This window comes from Sebastes fasciatus, chromosome 19, assembly GCF_043250625.1.
Source record: "Sebastes fasciatus isolate fSebFas1 chromosome 19, fSebFas1.pri, whole genome shotgun sequence".
Taxonomy (NCBI): Eukaryota; Metazoa; Chordata; class Actinopteri; order Perciformes; family Sebastidae; genus Sebastes; species Sebastes fasciatus.
The window spans coordinates 12342849-12364872 of record NC_133813.1 but is presented as its reverse complement, the minus strand read 5'-3'; the positions used below and the strand labels follow the sequence as shown (position 1 = coordinate 12364872).

At 38.0% G+C, this 22024-nt stretch overlaps 3 protein-coding genes across 4 annotated transcripts; all 3 read left to right on the top strand.

Annotated features, from left to right (window-relative positions):
- The first annotated feature begins 1849 nt into the window (after nt 1-1849).
- prkab1a (protein kinase, AMP-activated, beta 1 non-catalytic subunit, a) lies at nt 1850-11234 on the top strand. Of its 2 annotated transcripts, none has more exons than XM_074617785.1 (8): nt 1850-1979; nt 4686-4868; nt 4964-5133; nt 5539-5632; nt 6056-6170; nt 7055-7188; nt 7541-7609; nt 9326-11234. In XM_074617785.1, the coding sequence occupies exons 2-8, from the start codon at nt 4719-4721 to the stop codon at nt 9401-9403; spliced, it is 810 nt and encodes a 269-aa protein (XP_074473886.1). In that variant the 5' UTR covers nt 1850-1979; nt 4686-4718; the 3' UTR covers nt 9404-11234. The 2 variants fall into 2 exon arrangements, with proteins under 2 accessions (XP_074473886.1, XP_074473887.1); XM_074617786.1 differs by lacking the exon at nt 1850-1979 and adding an exon at nt 2046-2184.
- A 2864-nt stretch (nt 11235-14098) lies between these two features.
- LOC141757531 (phospholipase A2-like) lies at nt 14099-15637 on the top strand. The gene is made up of 4 exons (XM_074618061.1): nt 14099-14243; nt 14361-14508; nt 14591-14724; nt 15251-15637. Exons 1-4 carry the CDS (start codon nt 14195-14197, stop codon nt 15364-15366), a joined length of 447 nt encoding a protein of 148 aa, XP_074474162.1. The 5' UTR covers nt 14099-14194; the 3' UTR covers nt 15367-15637.
- An 888-nt stretch (nt 15638-16525) lies between these two features.
- Nucleotides 16526-18077, top strand: LOC141757150 (phospholipase A2-like). The gene is made up of 4 exons (XM_074617440.1): nt 16526-16972; nt 17090-17237; nt 17341-17474; nt 17603-18077. Exons 1-4 carry the CDS (start codon nt 16924-16926, stop codon nt 17719-17721), a joined length of 450 nt encoding a protein of 149 aa, XP_074473541.1. The 5' UTR covers nt 16526-16923; the 3' UTR covers nt 17722-18077.
- Nucleotides 18078-22024: the final 3947 nt, after the last annotated feature.

The following is a 22024-nucleotide window of genomic DNA, read 5'->3' as shown; positions in this document are numbered from 1 at the left end:
CACACACATGTACACACATGTACGCACACACGCACGTGCACGCGCATTTCACATGCACGTGCAAAGGAACCCTCCTATTACTACTAGTGTGATATTTTAGGCATCACAGAACTGACAGAAAACAAAGTATGGCCTTGAAGTTTTGAAGATGACCTTATAAGGCATTGTTACAACTGGACCTCCGTTGTTCAAAGGCCAACTTGGAGACCTTTTGTGAGAATGGCAAGTTGCGCTCACTCACTGCACGTGATGTATTGCTGCGCAAACTCTCGGTAAATGTCAAGACTGGCACGAAGCTGTTTTCTTTTTCAATCAGTAACCTAAATTTAGCTGAAGGTATTCTCAGTGCCAGCTGAAAGAAATCATTAATCAGTGGCATGACATTAAGAACTACAGCTCATAATCTAAATTAATCTTATTACATACATATAATCTCATTACTAACGATCCATGGCGTTATATGCTATATGTAGGCCAACATAATACACAATAGACATATTATATGTATGTATGTATGCGTACAGCTTCGGTAATCTTTTTTTGATATATGATGGTGATTTGATGCTATATAAAAATACATTTAATTTAATTGAATATAACTATGTATTCTGTTGGCCTATGCCAAAAAAAAGAAAAAAAATAGCAGACAATTTTCCTGACTCCATTTTTTGTCCGTTTTTGTAGTTCAAATTTTTTTGGTAAGTGTTGCACAGGTCACCTAATTATATATATATATATATATGTATATATATATATATATATAGTATATACAGTAGGTACCAACCATGTCATACTAGCTTGTCAGGAAGGAGGTTAAATAGTGCTTCAAATTTACGCTAAATTTTAGTGAAGAAAAACTATCATGGCCATTTTCAAAGGGTTCCCTCTTTGACAGACATACCCACTTTATAATTCTATGCAGTTTTGGGCAAGTCATAGTCATGCTAGTCAGCTGTTGTTGTCTGTTGGGCTTGAGTTTGCCATGTTATGATTTGAGCATATATTTTGTCATACTAAATGCAGAACCTGCGAGGGTTTGTGGACAATATTTGTCATCGTTTTGTGTTGTTAATTGATTTCCAGTAATAAATATATAGATCCATTTGCATAAAGCAAGCATATTTGCCCACTCCCTTATTGATACGATTGATACATACTTGACAAATCTCACTTTAAGGTACATTTTGAAGAGATAAAAAAAGTGTGATTAATTTGTGATGAACTATGGACAATCATGCGATTAATCCCGATTAATCGCAATTACATATTTATATTTATATATTATATTCAAGATTCAAGATTCAAGCCCTTTATTGTCATTGTGTAGTACAGCAAAATTAGATTGTGACAATCCCATAGGTGCCAAAGAAAAGATAATACAATAAAAAAAGAGATATAAATATAAAAAAATATATATATAAAAAAGATAATACAATATAAATATAAAAATACAATATGTATATTGATGAGATTACATATATATATATATATATATATATATATATATATATATTCCTTGCATATATATTTAAACAGTATGTATAAATGTGTGTCACCCTTTTATCTGCTCACTACATGCAAACAGAGCTGTATTTTCATTCTGTACATTGTCACTGTACTTGAGTCAGGCTTCCATCTAGTGTTGACTATATGGAATTACATTACAGAGAGGCAGCTATAGCCTTTTAAAATATAACCATGCTTATAAAATGACCATAAAGACTGACACAAATATGAACTGTTATACAATGTTAAGCGCATGCGTGGGGGAAATAATGTATTGTCTGGATTATTCAGAAATTTGTAATGATATTTTTTATTTACAAGTGTACTATAATTTATGTCTGATCTACTGCGCATGCGCAGACAAGGGGGTTGGGTTTGTTTAGTGTGACCAAATGTTTTGTTGCTTCTTGCCTCTGAATGAGATGGATCAGATGAGCTAAACACGGACTCCTGCGACGGTAAACGCTTCTCAGGTAACTAAACTAAATGTGTATTTCTAGTCAGTGCATTCATTGTTTGAACTGGCATCACTTGTATGTTGCAGCTAGTGGAGATGTTCAGGTTAACAGCTGCACAACACACTGAGGCTAGCTGCTAGCTGACGGTAGCTTCAGTAAACCATAGTAACGGTACGTCTTATTGACACTCAGGTAAACACTGGCTCTGACTAAACTACAGGTGAGTCAAGCTTTGTTCCTACAAGAGTTAGTAATGGAGCTGATTTCATTGCACATCAGGTTTTAAGATGAGCTAATGAAGTCGTCTGAAGCCCTGCAGTGCTGTTATGCTACAAAATAACATTATAACTGTTTTATATTATCATCTATCTAATTAATATTGTCAGAACACAATAGAATAGAAAGCTTTATTGTAATTTTATTAAATACAACGAGATTCACAGTTTGCCACTTCTGGTCAGTGCTTTAAAACAAATACTTGACAAGAACTAAACGAGGTAGATAAAACATAAATATAACAGGTAAAACACACACACAGTTATAAAGCAAATAAAACAGGTAGAGTAGATGTAATAAATAAATATAAACAGAAGTGTTACACTAGAAGTATAAAATATAAAAATTAGATGTAATGTAAACAGAGGTGATTGCACTTGTAAAATAGGTAGGGTAGATGTAATAAATAAATATAAACAGAAGTGTTGCACTAGAGGTTTAAAATATAAAAATAGATATAATGTAAACAGAGGTAATTGCACTTGAGGTGTATATTGCATCAAAGGATATATTGCACAGACAAATGTATTTCACATTCAGTGTATTAATATTGCACAGATGTATTGTTTGTTCAGTGTCCATATGGCGCAGGGAAAGAAACTGTAAGAAACCATAATGGAAACAGTAATGTAACGTTACTTTACTCACTATCTTGACACTGTCATGCAATGGAAAACTACTCCAACTTCATCATCAACAGTACAGCAGTAAAAGCAAGACCCTGGAATAATCCATTTATAATCATAACTGCGTTCACAGGACCTCTTTGTGCTCTCTGTCCTAAAAGCTTTTGCATATTCTGCACCCTCAGCCTGGAATTTGCTCCAAAATGACCTAAAAATCAAGGAGCTGGTATCATTAAAACATTTGAAATCTCAAATGAAGGCTTTAGAAGCAGACTCTATGGCATGCCAATGTTTTTAGCTTCCCTTGTTGTACAGCTGACTCACAGAAAAGCTCCTTTTTGTTCCCCCCATTTGTCTTTAGATGGTTCTCTTTTAATGCAAATTTTAGTGCTTTTAGTTTTTGTGAATTGTATTTTATATCTCTATTTGTGTCTGCAACTTTGTGTTCTTGCTGCTGACCGTCTCCCTTGGAAAAGAGGTTCTTAATCGCAATGGGACTAACCTGGATAAATAAAGGTCAAATAAAAATAAATAAAATAACTACCTTAGCTTTTATGAAATAAGATCATGCAGTAAACGGTTGATTTATTATTTATGATCAGACACTGACAGGGAATTATAAGATTTTTTTTTTTTTGTATTTCACCAGAAAAACCTACAAAATTTAAACAATTGAACACCAGCCTTCATATAAACCATGACTAAGACACATACAATAATCACATTATAATAATTGAATTGCAAAGAAATGTCAGTAACCCTTCTAGGGAAATAACTCATGTTTCAAACAACTTTGTCTGTTTTCAATGCCACCTCTGGTAGTTGGTTTCATTTCATTACACACAAGGTATGAAACTGAATTTGCATCGCCTTGAAACATCCTGGAAATAGGTGATCCATTACTGTAAATGCCATATCAGCCTTTATTTTGTCAAGGTTATGTTACCGTTGCTTACTTATGCAGCTGGCACTGCATTACTACTATCATGCAGCAGTAGCAGTAACACATATTAGAAAAACACAAGTAAAACAAAAAGATGAAAGTGAATATGTGTTGATTGTGGTGGATTTTCTATCTCAATTAGGGATCTAGTTCTCTCTGCAAATATATTTTATATGGTAGTGAAACTAAGGAAGGAAAAACGTAAAAAAAAACGTATAGAAAGTGTTGTATTTTGAAAATGTTGATGTAACAAATATGCGATATGTGGTATCCAACAAAACATTGGTCCTCTAAAGGGAGAAGGTATTACGCTGAAATAAACGTTATGTAAGGATAATTTTGAGCCTGACACAATAAGCCGCTTAAATTTTAACTTTGCAGGCCCCCAGGTCCAAAACATACTTGTCCACTGCTGTCAGTTTCCACATTTCAGGGATTGTTTTATGACCATGCAGCTTGCTCTGTTTATAAAGCCATATTTTGCACTGCGAACAGCTAGTAAATTCAGCTGTCAGATGACATAGTGTTGTAAAAAAGTGCTGTCTCTCTCTGAAGTAGAGGAAATTATAAGCCTGTCAAGTCCTTCTACATTCTCCTGACCCTCTGCTGCTTGTAATTCACTGCACATTTGAGTTAACTTATTCTCCCGTTGCACATTGTAAATCATTCTAGATAGGAACGTTATAGCGCCTGAGGTGTAAAATGTTTTTTATCTTTTTCATTTGAGTGATGAGGTCTTAAAAAGCAACTAACTTTTGTTGCCAGTACTCCAGTAGCAGCTATTAATGATTAATTCCCTTATTTGAAGAAAAAAAAAGAGGCAGATTTTTTGTGCAGTCTTCTCAGAATTTCAGGCTGGCTTTTTTACTCTCACAGTGACCTTGTACCAGCCTACAAGAAGACAAAGCCATGGGGAATACAAGCAGCGAGAGGGCTGCCATGGGCCAGGGGGACAAGGCTCAGCGGAGGGACAGCCGAGGTACCAAGGATGGAGGGGGGCCAAAAATCCTGATGGACAGCCCCGAGGACGCGGATATTTTTCACGGTGAAGACATGAAAGTAAGTTTGTGTTGTTGTGTCAGAGACAGGTTATCTTTTGCTAACACAATCATGTCCATTTTACATTAATGGTGGTTGTTTGATGCATGTTTTAGGCTCCTTTAGAGAAAGAGGAGTTCCTTGCATGGCAGCAAGACTTGGAAGCAGATGACAAAGGGCCAACTCTAGACCGACCGACAGTCTTTCGCTGGACCGGAGACGGCAAGGAGGTCTACCTCTCTGGATCTTTCAACAACTGGGTCAACAAGATTCCCCTCATTAGAAGGTGAGGCGGCGTCCTAAGCTCTATGGGATAGTGTGTGTTTTCAGTGTATCGTGAAATTGTATAATTCTATACTCAATACTTGTTATAAGTAACACTAAATCCATAATGCACCGAACAGGTTTTACTTGAACCCTTCCATCTCTAATTCACAACCAAATATCAAGATTGTTTTTCATGTAACAGCTGGTTGTTGTACGAATGAAAACGGGTAACTTCCCCCCCCCCCGAATTTCACTACATCTCTAAGTGCCTGGAAGTAAGAAGTATTCTCTAGATCCAGTTTATTGACTTGTTCATTGTATGCCCTTACTAATTAGAGAACATACATATCATTGAGGTTTAAGAGAAGTACTGTGTTAACTCACCTGTGTGCCAAATGTTCTCTTCTTGTCATCTGTGTTAAAGCCAGAACACCTTTGTGGCCATTGTGGATCTACCTGAAGGGGAGCATCAGTACAAGTTTTATGTGGATGGCCAGTGGACCCACGACCCAACTGAGGTCAGCATTGCATAATGAATCATAATGGATTTGTAGGGCATTAGTTGTAGTTATACCAGTAGTATATAACCGCAGCAAGTGTAGAGTGAGTGAGTTTTTAATGCTGGCTTCAAGCAGTAACCCGAGGGAGACCATATCTATTATAATGTGTTAAATAACAAGCATTGTCCCGTTTCTCTGTAGAAATACAGTAACAAATGTGAAAATGATTTATCACGTCCTGTAACGTTGACAAATTGTGCAGCGAGGGACATTTTTGAGAGACAGAATTGAAGGTGTGGCTTGTGTAATTATTGTTCACCTGTAATTTGCCTTAACTTTAACAGTAGTTATTTATCATAGACATGATATTGTGTCTGTCTGGCTTGTTTATACTTTTGAGGTTTAGTTTGTGAATGTGATTGTCTCCCGTTTCCTTCACAGCCAGTTGTAACCAGTCAGCTTGGGACAGTCAACAATATCATCCAGGTGAAGAAAACGGACTTTGAGGTGTTTGATGCTCTAATGGTGGACTCGCAGAAATGCTCTGACATGTCAGGTGAGTGCTGACGACCCCTTTCAATGACTGCCCTGTTAGATTCAGTGATGGGTAGGGCAGGGGCGTAATATTTGGTCACTCTGACCACAATGTCTAGCCACTATTAGTTAACATCATATTGAATTATTTACCATGATCTTTGAGTTCATTTCGAGATTCAAACTTAGTAGTAGAATTTAAAAATTTAAATTTTCATTATGATTGAGGCTGTCAATGCCTGTTGTTTTAACGCCACTAATTGCTTAACGCATTAATGCAACTTGTGATTTACAGGCTCAGTTTTAAACCTAGAGTGAAGATACTGGCATCATATGAAACTAGAAAACCCAAGGAATCCATTTGTACCAACCGTGTCATACTAGCTTGTCTGAGAAGGAGGTTAAATAACGCTCCAACCTTGCGCTAAATTTTGGCGAGGAAAAACTGGCCATTTTAAAAGGGGTCCCTTGACCTCTGACCTCAAGATATGTGAATGAAAATGGGTTTTATGGGTACCGACAAGTCTCCTCTTTACAGACATGCCCACTTTATGATAATCACATGCAGGTTTAGGCAAGTCATAGTCAAGTCAACACACTGACACATTTACAGCTGTTGTTGCCTGTTGGGCTGCAGTTTGACATGTTATGATTTGAGCATATTTGTTATGCTAAATGCAGTCATTGCTTTGTGTTGTTAATTGATTTCCAATAATAAATGTATACATACATTTGCATAAAGCAAGCATATTTGTATTACATACTTAAAAATCCCCCCTTTAAGGTACATTTTGAACAGACAAATGACAGCCCTAGTTATGATTTCTAACCGGGACCGTGGGAATGTTTGAAAATTATGATCAGTTGTACTAATCCACACTTGCTCTGCCTTTTCTTCCTCATTAGACCTCTCCAGTTCTCCTCCCGGGCCGTATCATCAGGATGCCTATGTTCCTAAAACGGAAGAGAAGATTAAGTCTCCACCCATACTCCCACCTCACCTGCTACAGGTCATCCTCAACAAAGACACTGGCATTTCTGTAAGTAGCTGTGATACAGTTAAATGAGGCTTATTCCACACAGTTATTTCAACTGTGGACTTTCCTGAAATAATGAACTTTGTGTTCTTTATTTTGGGCTGACATGCTTAAAATACATTAACTTGAAATAATCAAAATATTACAGGTTTTTGAAGAAGCAACATTCCTGTCATAGACCTTTGTCAAGCATCGACAATGTACATCTATAAAATGAGACAAGCAATGCATCAAAAGATCTACTTAACACAGTAGAAATATGGAAATAGAAAACATGAATATCGCACTTGAAAAGAGGAATATAATCTGGTTAAATTCTGTTTTTTCTATTTTCCCTGTTTCTGCTCATATCCAGTGTGACCCTGCATTACTCCCAGAACCCAACCATGTCATGCTCAACCACCTCTACGCTCTTTCCATTAAGGTAAGGTCTCAAGTTGACTGAATCACACCATAAAGTTATTATGTGTTTGCTATTTTTCAGCACCGTTGCACACTGCTGAAATGTGGCAAAAACTTCCTGTGGTGACACTTTGAGAAATGACCAGTTTTGTTAGCATTTTTATTGGAAACTGTGAGCTGCTGCAGCTGTTAGCGAGCTTGCACAACAGATTGTATCTATGGAATGCCAACAATGATAACAAGCTGCTAATAGGGGAGCTGAAGGACAGATACTTGTCCTTTTTTTCCCCCACATTGTGACAGGAAAAACAAACTAAATGTGCAATTTGGGAGCAGCAGATCTGGCCAAGCTGGAGCTCTGTTAGTTGTCCCAAGTTGCTCAACATGCTGATTGTTGGATAGCTCTTTATGGCTAAAAAAAATGCTGCTAAATGGCAAGCTTACTGGATGTTTTCATAGCTACTAAGCTAAAATAAGCCTAATAGAATGATGCGTGTTTTTTCCATACAACAAGAACGGCACGCTAAAAGGTGTAGCTTACCTTAATGACATGTCGGAAGGTTTAAGTTGTACCTCGTCAAGTGCAGCTCTTAATGTAATCAATCATTCGCAATTGCAATAGTTAAGTGATCCACTAAGAAGAAAGCACAGAAAAAAGAATCCATATTTTACAGTAAACCATTTTCTCTGACAACGACCTGCTGACCTCCGGCAATAATGCAATGAAATCCCTCCAGTGGTTTAATGGTGAAAGACCTTTTAGAGGATAGTTTCACATGTTCTCAAGTTTCTCTTCAAACAATACTCACATGCTCATATGTACAGTGAAACAGTATTTGCTTTCTGGAAACTTAAAAGGTTGTAAACTTATCCTTTAAAAGGAACAATGTAACATTTCAGGGGATCTATTAGTAGAAATGGAATATAATATTCATAGCCATGTTTTCAGTAGTGTATAATCACCTGAAACTAAGAATCATTATGTTTTCGTTAGCTTAGAATGAGCCCTTCTTATCTGCATAGGGAGCGGGTCCTCTATACAGAGTCTGCCATATTGCTCCAACATGTTTCTACAGTAACCCAGAACAGACAGACAGACCAAACACTGGCTCTAACGAGAGCCTTTTACGTTTCCTGAAGGCCACCATAGTTCTCCAACACACTTGTGAAACTAGGGTTACGTGAGCCGCAGAGTGCCAAAGCGTGATACCGACAGCCGACAGCTGACTTCCGTGGCTCCTAAATTAGTGTTGTTATGGTAAGGATAGCCTTTGAGAGAGACGAAAGGCGTTGCCACGGTTTTGCACTCTGCGGCTCACGATACTGCAGTCTTGGAAAGGGAGGAGTGAGTGCAGGGGTAGTCAGTCGGTTGCAACCACTGGATGCCACCAAATCCTACACAATCTAATGTAAAGCAGCAAAAGAAAGCGTTTGGTTTCCTTTTAATAGTTGCTTAACAGCAGCAGACTCTACTGCAGCTTTGAATCCACAACAGATGAGAAATAAGAATATAGTAGTGGTAGACATATTGCCTCGTTGTTGACGGGGATTAGTGAGCGGAGCAGGTCGTCGAGATTAGTTGGTGGCCCGCCCACTAATCTGTGGTTTACAGTATGGCAACACAGCACATGGTATGACTGATAACATTGTTCCCTGTGGCCCACATGTAAGCTGTAAGCTTGTTTAGATAGTTTTTTAAAGTGTATTTTTCCTCCATGTTGTCTTTTTTGTGTCACAGGATGGAGTGATGGTGCTCAGTGCGACACATCGCTACAAGAAGAAGTATGTCACCACCTTGCTATATAAACCCATCTGATTTTAAGACTTTTTAATCCTGTCCCGAGTGTGTTAACTGTACACTGAGTGTACAAAATATTAGCTCCATCAGCTCTTTCTATGACGTAGAGAGAGTAGGTGAATCCAGGACTGGATGAGAATCTTAGATTAAGCTAAGGCTGACAAGAGGTTATCAGCTCTGAGATTATATCTTGTACACTCACTGTATATTCAGTTATTGTACACATCTGTTTAGGATGATAAATGTCACTCAGTCACCCCTAACCTTACATAATCTGCCTTTATTTGTTCACCGATTGCCCTCTGTAGGTTTCAACAACACTATCTTTGCTTAGTAGACATAGAGAGGCAGTAATAATGGAGGTTGGACACTATGGCGTGTCTGTGATCAAAACAGACAAAACTAACGCTGGGGGAAATGTGACTGACCGTGTTTCGCACGATTGAGAAGACAACAGCGGTACAATCAGGAATGTGAAGGTTGAGGTCAGAGAAGGAATAAATGCACTGCAGTAGTTCTCCACTGTTTTTTCACTTGCCTGTTTATCTTGAGAACAGTGTTTTATTTAGTTATAATGACAAAAGCACACAGTAGATTTTTTCTATCATTTGTGATGTATTTTTTTACTTTGATGTGGTTTGTTTTGTTGTCAAAACCCTTCTATATAGTTAGTGGCATTGTTGTGGTCGAGACTTGGTCAAGAGCAGCTTGTTAGTTAGGGTTAAGACAACGTAGTTTAGACCAAAAACATAACAATTTATTATTTATTGAGAAGTTAATTTGGTCTAAACCTTTATTAGCTCTGCACTACGATAACGTTTGTTTTTAATGTAGAATATGCATACAGTGTATGTACACTTGCAGCACGACAATGTATCAGAAGAATAATGCTTACCCTTTTGGACTTTTAAGCAGGTTTAGTTGTTTTCACACTGAATAACATCATTTTCCTTCTTTTATACAATGTAAATGCATTCCACAAATTAAGAGTAGTTATAGTATATATTAAGATAGTTTTTCCCCGCTGGCTTAGTCAGCATGGCATCATTGGTTGGTGCCATGGAACATTGCCAATCTTTAGTAGCAGCGCCAGATGGTTGATGGAAAAAGACATAACAGAAAACTAAATGTTGAGGATATGACAATGAAAAAAAACAGCAAGTAAAAGACCAATATTGGCTTGAAGAACCACAACACCGATGAAAGGACGAGCACAGGATCATGTGACAGAGTCAGACTGTTAGTGAAGTGAAATTTAAAAATTATTTTTTTTTTATAGTTGACATGTTTGCACTGTTAATGGTCTGTGTATTTCCTGCCCAGTCGCACAGCAGTTCGTGAAATAGTCACGCAATTTAATGTATAGATTCCATCACACAAATTTCAATTTCAAAAAGGGAAATTCGTGTCTATGTACACAAATCAAATAGATTAAATGTCCTGACTATTTCACAAACTGCCGTGAGACTGTGTTGGTACTTCATGAAGTCTGAAGGAATGGAATATGTTTTAAGCTAAATGTATGACTTGTAGCATCTGTTTTATATCAATGTATCATTGTCAAACATTGGTATCTTGATTAACAAATGACACCATGATTATTTTTGTTCTATGCTAGAAGGCCAGTAGAAGCTGACAATCTCCTCAGTAAAGATCTCACTTGTTTGTGTTACTCTGCTGTTGCCTCAGAACTAACATGGTGATAATTTATCGATGCGAAAATGCTAGACTTTCAAATGAATTGCAGTATCGTTTAAAAAAAAAATGCTGTTGACCCTTTGAACCATGCTGGTGTGTGAACTTTTTCCATTTTGAGAGACTTTTTATTAAAGATTAAGTTACAAATTCATATGCAGTTTGTCGTATTTTTTTTTACCGTACCGTAGCTCTTTAGGTCAACAATAATTGACTCACTGTTGTGTTTGTGGCCGTATTGTTTCCCTAGCTGAGTGGGAAGAAGCCTGAGAAACAGTTCCCAGCCACATTATACAAATATATTTACTTGGAGAAACAATATAATTATAAGTGCCTTCACAATGAAAAAAATGCCTCTTCAATAATAAGGAAATGTGTATAAAGAGAGTTTCAATGAAATTAAACCAATAAACAAAATAAAGCCTGCGGGTGGGAGACAAGCACAAGCTCTTGCACAAATAAGGTCTGCCCTGATGCAGGTAACCTGGTGGGAAGGTGTTCTTTATTTACTCCAGTAATGTTGCAGAATGCTCAAAATCACACTCGATTGTTAATTAGGAGCCAATCCCCACACCTTGCACAACAGGTGATCTGAATAACCCTCCAATCAACTCAGAGACATTCACTTAAAATTAATTGATAAATTGGAAATGACAGCAACCAAAGAATGACAGACTGCTACATGTTCATAACAGTCATAATAAAAAAAAGTGTGTATGCTTGTTAATTGTCTCTTTCAGACACACAAGTCCATGTGTAGAAGCTTTTTTGACTCCAGTTTCATGGTGAACCAGACCTTTGAACACATATCTTAACAGATTACAACAACATTTTAAAAGCATTTATCTCTCAAGTGCAAATTCAAAGAAGAACAGCTATTTAACATATTGTAGTGACAGCATTAAAGCCTTAAAGCTGCATGGGCAATGCTGTTTAAAGCAGCTTTTTCTTAATGATTTGATGGTCATCATTATGATTATGTTTTATACACTTAAAGCTTGTATTTACAATGTGCTTGGCCAAAAAAGATACTTAAAGACCAAAAAGCAAACATTGTGTTTTTATAATGCTTTAAAGGTGCAGTGTGTAGGATTTGCTGGCATCTAGTGGTGAGGTTGAAGATTGCAAACTTGTTTGGACACCAAACACCTTTTTTTTTTACGTCTTATGAAGTATTATTTTGCCCATATTATTCACTAACCTATACTTAATACAATCCCAAACGCAAAAGTCATATTAGAGCCAAATAAAAACAGAAATATCACTGTTATGAATATATCACAGATGTGCTGGAAAATCTGACACATTCCTCAACATCCTCATCATCATCATCCTTCATCCTCCACAGCTACTGTACAGTACATGTGCCTTTGAACACGTTGCTCCCAACCTCTGAGTGCTCATCGTATCATCGCCATTCATATCACCATTGCTTTTTAAGTCTGGGATTTTCCACCTCTCTGTATATATGGCGGAAAATGTCAACTTTGCAGGCTATATTTGGTCTCATGTTTATCTCTATAATGGACCTGTGGTGACACGTAAATAAGACATTCATAGACATCATGATACTTTATGTCATGCCAAGTCACACACAGAGTTTATAAATGTTTGACCAGGGTTTCTCACCTTTTCTAACCCATGACTTCATGTTTAGGCCGTGATTTTAAGCATACATTATCAAGAGCATGGAGGCAGAGCGCGTACTGTACATTACAGTGGTGGGGAAGTATTCACATCCTTTGCTTAAGTAAAGGTAGCCTACTAATACTGTACCACGCTGTAAAAATACTACAAGTATAAGTCTTGAATTGAAAAATGCTACTTAAGTAAGAGCAAAGTATAATCAGGACAATTTACTTAAAGTATTAAAAGTACTCAATGCAGAAACATAGTCCCTGTGAATGACATCTTATTATATTTGGTACTTATGGCGATAAGTGGTAATTGTTTGTTTTTGGATCTCCCAGAGAGCACTGCTTGTGAATTTTCCCAGGAATGTCGCCACAGACACCCACTTTGTAATTCTGCAAGTGCAAAAGCTCAGAGATCAACGGGCCATAGGCTCAATTACCATTGCGTTACCTCATTCGGCGATAGATGGTGACTTAAGAGGCATTTATTCAAATGAAAATCTTATAGATTAATTCTTTCTACACAGGATTTTACATTTGATTTGTAGTTGGTTGAGGTGGAGGTCATTTTTACTATTTTGAATAGGACTGCAACCAATGATTATTTGAATTTGGGATTAATCTGCTGATTATTTTCTTAATGAATGGATTGATAGTTTAGTAGTTTGTAAAAATGCATAATAGTGAGAAATGCCATCACAATTTACGCAAAAATGACACGTTCACAATGCTTGTTTTTTCCAAACGATTGTACAAAATGAAAAATTATCAAAAATGAATTCAAATAATCAAAAATCATGAAAAAGGACATTTGAGAAACTGGAACCATGAAATGGTTGGAATTTTTGAATGAAAAATTACTGAACCAATATCAAAATCGTTCAACTTAACGTTTCAGCTGTACATTTTCATATTTTTTTGTGGGCAATAGCCTTTGTAAAGTAACTAGTATGCTAACTAAAGCAGTCACATAAATGTAATGGAGTTTATTATAGTGGATTATAGTGGAGTAGAAGTATAAAGTGGCACGAGAAGAAAATACTCAAGTAAAGTAGAAGTACTCCAAATTTGTACATAAGTACAGTGCTTCAGTAAATGGACATAGTTACATTCCGCCACTGATCAGAGAGCACATACCTCAACCAACGCTGATGATATATTTCAAACCTTTTAACTGAGTCTTGAACATAACTTGTAACCATATTGGTATATAGTGCTCCCACATGGAGCCCTATCCCCAACGCTGACCAACTCTGGTCTAGACAGAACATCGAACACATTCAACAACATGGCTCACATTTCAGGGAGTGTGGGAATTCTTACTTGTTTTTACATATGCTGGTTTGTGTTGGAATCTCTGAGTCCATACATTGAGAATCCTGTATAGTATGAACAGCTGACAGGGCAGCTCCCAAGGTCCCATACTACATATATAAAGAGGACCTGATATTAGAGTGAGAGCTTCTCTGTGACTTACACGATGAATACCCTCCAGGCTCTGTTTCTCTTGGCTGCAGGCCTCTCTATTGGTGAGTACAACTTGACAAATAGGTGTCCATCTGTACGCTTGGTGGTTTCTGAATAGATGCATCTTCTAGTATAGAGTATAAATGGAATTCTGATTGTGTCTGCTTGTTGTGTTTCAGCCCACTCATTGGACTACAAGGCACTCAACCAGTTCAGAGCTATGATGCTGTGCGTGATGCCTGATAGCTGGCCTATTTTTGACTACGCTGACTACGGCTGCTACTGCGGCAAGGGAGGCTCCGGCACACCTGTGGATGATCTGGATAGGTGATGATTCACTCACTCTGCTTCATACTATAAAAAAAACGTTGTTCAGTTTGTTTCAAAATTCATCTTGTTTGACCTGTAGGTGCTGCCAAGTGCATGACCAGTGTTACAGTGACGCTATGCAGCACCCTGAGTGCTGGCCCATCTTCGACAATCCGTACACCGAGTTCTATGACTATAGCTGTGACAAGAAAAACAAGAAGGTCACCTGTGGCAGTGAGTACACCCAAACAAAGTTTTTTTTCTTGCATAGCCTATACAGTAAACTTGTTAATTTGCAACGCTGTTGTAATATGCATTGTTTCCATTTCATCACTATACTTTAATTTATTGTCTTGGGAAATCAGGGGTTAAATATGAAGTGTTGAGAAAAAAAACTGTTACTGATATAATCAAATCAATACTATTCTTAGGGACGAATTCACAAAAGGATTGCGCTTTTGCAGCCGTTAAGCCTGCACGCACATATATTGGAAAAAATAAACTGTAAACTGTAAAGTTTAACTGTGTCTAAATTAGGTAACATGCAGATATTTGGCGCAAAAAAAATGCCCCTTTCTATGCAAATGAAAGATACAGATACAGTGACATTATTAGCATCTTCAGACCCCAACCAATTGGTGGTAGTCTAACTGAATCACATTTATAAGGAGTGTCACCAAGGTTATAATACATTTTCAATTTATTTTGTTTTATTTTTTACTTTTTGATCACAGAGTGCTCTCTGCTTTACCTTCCACAGACAAAAACACAGAATGTGAGATGTTCATCTGTGAGTGTGACAGGAAGGCCGCAGAATGTTTCGCCGTTTCACCTTGGAACCCTGAGCACGAGCACCTGCCCGGCGTACACTGTTAGTAAAGACCAAGCAACTGCATCAAATAAAAAATGTATCCTTCAACATGACAAATCCATTTTTTTTGTTAGTTTTCACAAGTGACAGATCAATTTGTTGAAGATCCTTGGTGTATTAGAAATATTTACTTATACCTTATACATTCACGCACAGTGTCATGATTTCTGTATGGGAGTAGCCATCCACCATTCCCTCCATGTGCTGAATTACTCTTGTAGTGTTTGTAATTGCAAAGTTATCCTGATAGTAAATACAGTTTGATCTCTCATTTGACCTAGCATCCTGTTTACTGATGGCCAGATATTAAAGAGTTATGAATTCACAGATGTGCTGGGAAATCTGACACACTCTCCTCCACAGTAAATGGGCCTTTGAACACGTTGCTCAAAACCTCTGAGTGCTCATCATATCATCGCCAGTCATATCACCATTGCTCGTCAAGTCTGGGATTTTCCACGTCTCTGTACATATGGCGGAACATGTCAACTTGCAGGCTGTGTTTGGTCTCATTTTTATCTTTATATTGGACTTGAGGGTATTACACAACTATGAAAAAGGGCCTTCATTAAACCTGCAGTTGGCTTAATGTTTTTGGCATCATTGGACAGAAATCCATAATAACCTTTCAGCATATTGTAATTCATGTGCTCTGAGAGAAAACTAGACTTCTGCACCTACTCATGCCTCTGTATTCAGCCTTTAAAAAATCTATTACAGTATTAGCATTACAGTAACAGAATATTAATTCATTTTTGATCAGTGCTGCCTTGTTTGACCGTTTGATCGGAGTTTGCGAGTGATTGACAGCTGCTCAGAGATGGCAGTCTCTAGCTCGGCTCTGATTGGTTGTTTTCCTCCGGTCTTATCTCCCCTTGTGGCAATATTGCCACACTTTTGACTTGGCAAATAAGACTGTAGCAGGTCATGCTGCCACCACATGATTTCCCTCAGCACAGAACACAGATAGGACAGTCTGTTCACAGACAATTTTGTTTTCATTTAGATACACAACTCTTCCCTGGCGTACGGCTCCAGTCTCTCACAGCAAACAAAATCTTGGGCTGGCGTGGCCATCGAAACGTCGTGTGTGGCAGTCATCCGAGGGCCGGCATGCTATGCATTTAAAGGAGAATGTAATTAGTCAACAAGCACCAAGCTGTGCCAATCGACTCACCTGGCACTACTCTCATGATCCAACCCCCACACCTCTCACTCTCCTGCTGGTGAATGTCAAAAATGCTCACCTCCTCAGGTTTAAATGAAGTCTTTAACATAACTTGTAACCCTATTGATATGTGTAGTGCCCCCCACATGGAGCCCTAACCCAAAGGCTGAGCAACTTTAGTCTAGACAGAACACTGAACACAATGCTCAGGGTTCAGAGTTTGTGAGAATTTGACCTGCTTTTACATATGCTGGCTTGTGTTTTTTGTGAGGCGTGAGACCCTGTGACGTATGAACAGCTGACAGAGCAGCACCCAAGGTCCCATACTACACATATAAAGAGGACCTGATATTAAAGTGAGAGCTTCTCTGTGACTTGCCATCTGACTTACACGATGAATACCCTCCAGGCTCTGTTTCTCTTGGCTGCAGGCCTCTCTGTTGGTGAGTACAACTTGACAAATAGGTGTCCATCTGTACGCTTGGTGATTTCTGAATAGATGCATCTTCTAGTATAGAGTATGAACGGATTTCTGATTGTGTCTGCTTGTTGTGCTTCAGCCCACTCAATGGACTACAAGGCACTCAACCAGTTCAGAGCTATGATGCTGTGCGTGATGCCTGATAGCTGGCCTATTTTTGACTACGCCGACTACGGCTGCTACTGCGGAAGGGGAGGCTCCGGCACGCCTGTGGATGATCTGGATAGGTGATGATTCACTCACTCTGCTTCATACTCAGACGACATTAAAGAAACCAACCTTCAGTCTTTTTAAAAATCCGTCTTGATTGATTTTTTTTTTTACCTGTAGGTGCTGTCAAGTGCATGACCAGTGTTACGGTGATGCAATCCAACACCCTGAGTGCTGGCCTATTGTCAACAATCCATACATCGAGCTCTATGACTACACCTGCGATGAGAAAAACAAGAAAGTCACCTGTGACAGTGAGTACACCGGAACAAATTTATCTTCCTTGTCCAAACTGATATTATTCTCAGTTTTTATTTAAATTCTATGAATGTTTGTCGGTCGTTTGATGATCACAGAGTGCTCTCTGCTTTATCTTCCTCAGGCAATAACAACGCATGTGAGATGTTCATCTGTGAGTGTGACAGGAAGGCCACAGAGTGTTTCATCGTATCACCTTGGAACCCTGACTACGAGCACCTCCCCGGCAAACACTGTCAGTAAAGACAGCTAAAGATTAAGTGGCAGATCGATTGGATCCTTGTCTCATTAGAAATATTCACCTTATACATTCACACATGCACGTATTGTGATTTGTGTATGGGAGATTACTGTGATTTTGGTGACCTATAACCATCCATCTTTCCCTCAATGTGCTGAACCACTCTTGTTGGGTTTGTAATTGAGAAGTTATCCTGATAATAAACAGTTTGATCTGCATTTGTCATTATACCTCTCATGCTGTTTTAACCATAGAGGGCACTAGAGTCTAGCTTTTTCTTTCCTAGTTTGCAGGATGAAATCGGCAGTACAGTACAGCATAAACTCACAGTATCTGTAGTCCCATATACTGTATGTAATATTTGCATTTAATCAAATAATGAAAATAAATTTGCTTGAAAATAAAAGGCAGTATTTATTTGATTGTTGTTTCACTTCTGTTTTATTTCTAGTGCATATGAATGAAGATGTTATAGTGTTTTTTTTTTGTAAATTAGTCAGTAAGTTGGTGGTTTAATCTCGTAAATAACGTGTTCTTTGTTTAGTAGTTTATAATATTATTATTATTATTGTCCTTTATTTATACATAAACTTGTATGTATAGTAGCCTTTTTATTTATTTTAGAATGCACATTTTGATACTTTGAAATGTAAACTTTTATTGAATTTCTATAACACAACGCACATTTGCACATTGCATGTAGTTTATTCTTAATTAATTTACCATAGATAGAAAAAAAGCTGAATAGGTAGACCACATATAACTTAAAAATGTAAAGATACATTTCACCACTGTCTAAAAGTGTATTTGAGGGAACAGTTTCTTAAATATCGTACTCTCTGACACTTACTGAGCGTGTCTTCTTACCTGACGTACAAAACAATAGTATTGCATGTAGGTTTATAGTACATGACCATGCAATGGCTGCTGTTGTAAGGTTGGGGAGGGTCACTCTTTACCATGTATTTATTTTCTGCCAACAGCTACCAGCAGCCACTTTTGGCAAGGACAATACAAACACATTGTTGGGTAACAAACAATCCATTTCCAACTGCTTTTGTATTGCTGACAACACTGGTTATCTCTATAATTTCTTTCTCTTTTCAGCTGCTACACAAAACTGATGGTTGCAGGTGAAATTGTGGTTGCTTTTGAGATTACTTGGCACTAGAATAAAACAAATCCGGGCCACCACCGTTTGCTCCTAGCAGCTCACTCACTCTTTGTGATCCCAGCTGTGGCTGCAGCCCACTGGATCAGTCTTCAGGCTATTGTGCAGACAGCACTAAGCATCCGCACTGTGAGCACCAGCAGCTGGTAGCTGGCCGTCAGCCAGCTGTGGCTGCTGCTGGCTTGAAGATAAAATGAGAGAAATGACATATGCAAGGAACCAAAATAGATACTGACCCCTGGAAAGTCTTTCTCTAGCCTAAAACCTTGTGTAAATGTTTGCACATCTTTCTTATTTTGTGTCATTGGCTGTTATGGTTGGTAGAAGTGGCTGGTGCACCTGGTGCCTGGTCGCATGAAAAGGCGTAGCTATGAATGACACGATAATTCGCAAGGCATTTGGTGTGCAATAAGAGTGCCGTTCTTGCTTATGGTGTGTCATTTGTACAACATGTAGTCTGTACAACGTAAACGCATCCGCGTAAATATTAGAGCTAGTGACGTTAAATAAAAAGTGAGAAAGTCTGCTAATGGTGGGCAGAAGGGAAGGTGGATGGGTCCAACAAACACAGGACCTTCATCCAAGAGACCATTGTTTGAGACCAATGTTTTGTAAGTTACGTTAGTGACATTTGTGATGCGTTTAGTGATGTTTGTGACATGTTTTTCTAACGTATTTCGGTACTTATATTAAGCCCAAGCATGACTTTTTGACTAAACCTAACTAATTCGTTTGTTGCCTAAACCTAAGAGGTAACTGTAGTTTTGTTGCATGGCGTACAAATGACAAATGACTCAAAAAGCCTTAAATGCGACCTCATGACACATGTAATATCCTCGTGATGTTGTGCTATTTATAAGCCTTCACGCGAGATCAGTTTGGACCAGGAGACCTGTTGTCTGTCGTTCAAATTTACGAACATAACTTACACCTTGATGCTCATAAAATACGGATATGTAAAACAGGAAATCAAAAGTAAAAGCAAAATGATAATTTAAGGCATAAAATAGTGCAGTTAAAAATATTGGCTTAAATATAAACACAAGTAAATATAAAATAGTAATATAAAGGTAAATTTGTAATTTTGTTGAAGACAGTATTTCAGATGGGAAAACTGAATGTAAACAGGATGTAATATATGTATATACAGGGTGATACGTAATATATGTATACATAGAGGGGTAAACAGGAATGTGGTATGTAATAATTCGAAGTACTAAATATATATACAGAGATGTGAACGGGAATGTAATATATAAAGGGGAAGTAACAAAGGTTAAGTCCACTTTTGCTCTTGATACCGACGACGTAATTTCTCTTAATCACAAAATTCGTTATGTTATGTTGATTCTAACAAGCAAAAATAACGTATTGTTTTCTTCTTTATTTAATTTCTTCTGGCTCTATTTTTAAAATTCTGTTAATATTTCAAATATGTTTTTAGCGTGACCCTAATCCTCTGTACTCTCTTGAAACTGAATGCAGTAAGGATCATTATGTCATTCTGTTTTAATGTCCTTTCCTCATTAGAATGACACAACAGAGCTTGAATAGATCGTGCTTCTACTTTACATAATTCAAATCATCATGTGGACATCATTTACCATTTATGACTCAAGATAGCAATCACACTTCTGACTATGAAATGGGAAATACCAACCCCGAATATTACAGGAAGGAGTATAAATAGCACGACATTACCGGGACTTTCCGCATGTCAGGCAACAAGACTATAAGGAAACAAAACCACTTAGTAAGGTTTGGGGAAAATGTCATGGTTGGGCTCAAAAATAGGTATGTAAACTAAGGAAAACACCTACGGAAACAATGTAACAGAAGCACGGAAAGCCCGGCACAAACCTCACCAAAAAGCACGTCACAAACGTCCCTAACATAACTTCAATATAACTCAACAACACTTGGGAACACGAACAGCGGTCTCCTGGTTGAAAGTCCTGGGTTGTTTGACCCATCCATCTCCCGTCCCACCCACCATAAGCATGTCTTTCTTACTGTTACTGAGCGCAGCATATTTACGCAAATGCATTTACAGTACATTGCAGTTAATACACGGCATACAAATGACATGCCAACAGCAAGAAAGTCGTTATTGCACGCAAAATGAATTGTGAATTACCGTGTCATTTCTACATCATTTAGAGGAACCGGGCTGGAACGCTCTCTCAGGGACTTAAATGATCTACCTACTTTTTTTTAATAGATAGGATCTAAGATAGGACAGTATGGAGGTAGGCAGGAAACAAGGGAAGAGAGAGAGAGAGAGAGGGGTATGAAATGCAACACAGGTCCTTGGCTGGAATTTATATTGCGGTTATGAGGCACGCCCCTATCCCTTCTAGCTTTAATGATAATTGTGATTGTTTTAATTGGTGTGATTAATGATCTGTGTTACTGAACTGTTATGTAATTAATTCACTCAGGTTTCTCATGAGATCTTGATCTCAATGAGATGTCCTGAATAAATAAAGCTTTATTAACATGAGAAGAGTATAGGCTCTTTAACGTGTAAATGGTTCATTACTATACTTTAGATTACGGGCTGCCAAACGGCTTTGAAATTTACCTCTGTTTATAAAGCATTGGATACTACAGCTACATGAAAATCATGGTAACAAAAACTAGAAATAGATCAGTTTACTATATTTGTGATCATGCGTCTTGTTCTATGTCTCAGTTTAGCTTAGTGGATGTTAAGAGAGAGGGGGGGAATCTAACACCTGACTGACAACACTGTCTGTCACATGTAAAATAATCACATGTGCTTGCTTGTGCTCACCTGTGGGAACACCAACATGAAAAACGTGTCCAAAAACCACGTGACCCCTTCACATGTTTGACTGTCACATGTGGTTTTCACATGTGACTTTTTTGTAAGGGGAGCCTCATGAATAAATAATAAGTGCTTTAGGGTACAAGTCTGCTACATGCGCGAACCGCTCACATGTTGGTTGATGTCACTGTCCTGGCTGAGAGGACAGTGGCCTGAGAGAAAAGAAAGTGAAGGACAAAGAAACAAGTCTAACAGAAAGGTGACTAAGAAGGTGTGGAACAAGAGAAGCAGACAGAGCGACTCTCTCACTGCTACAGTATTTAACAATGACTCCACCCTTTGC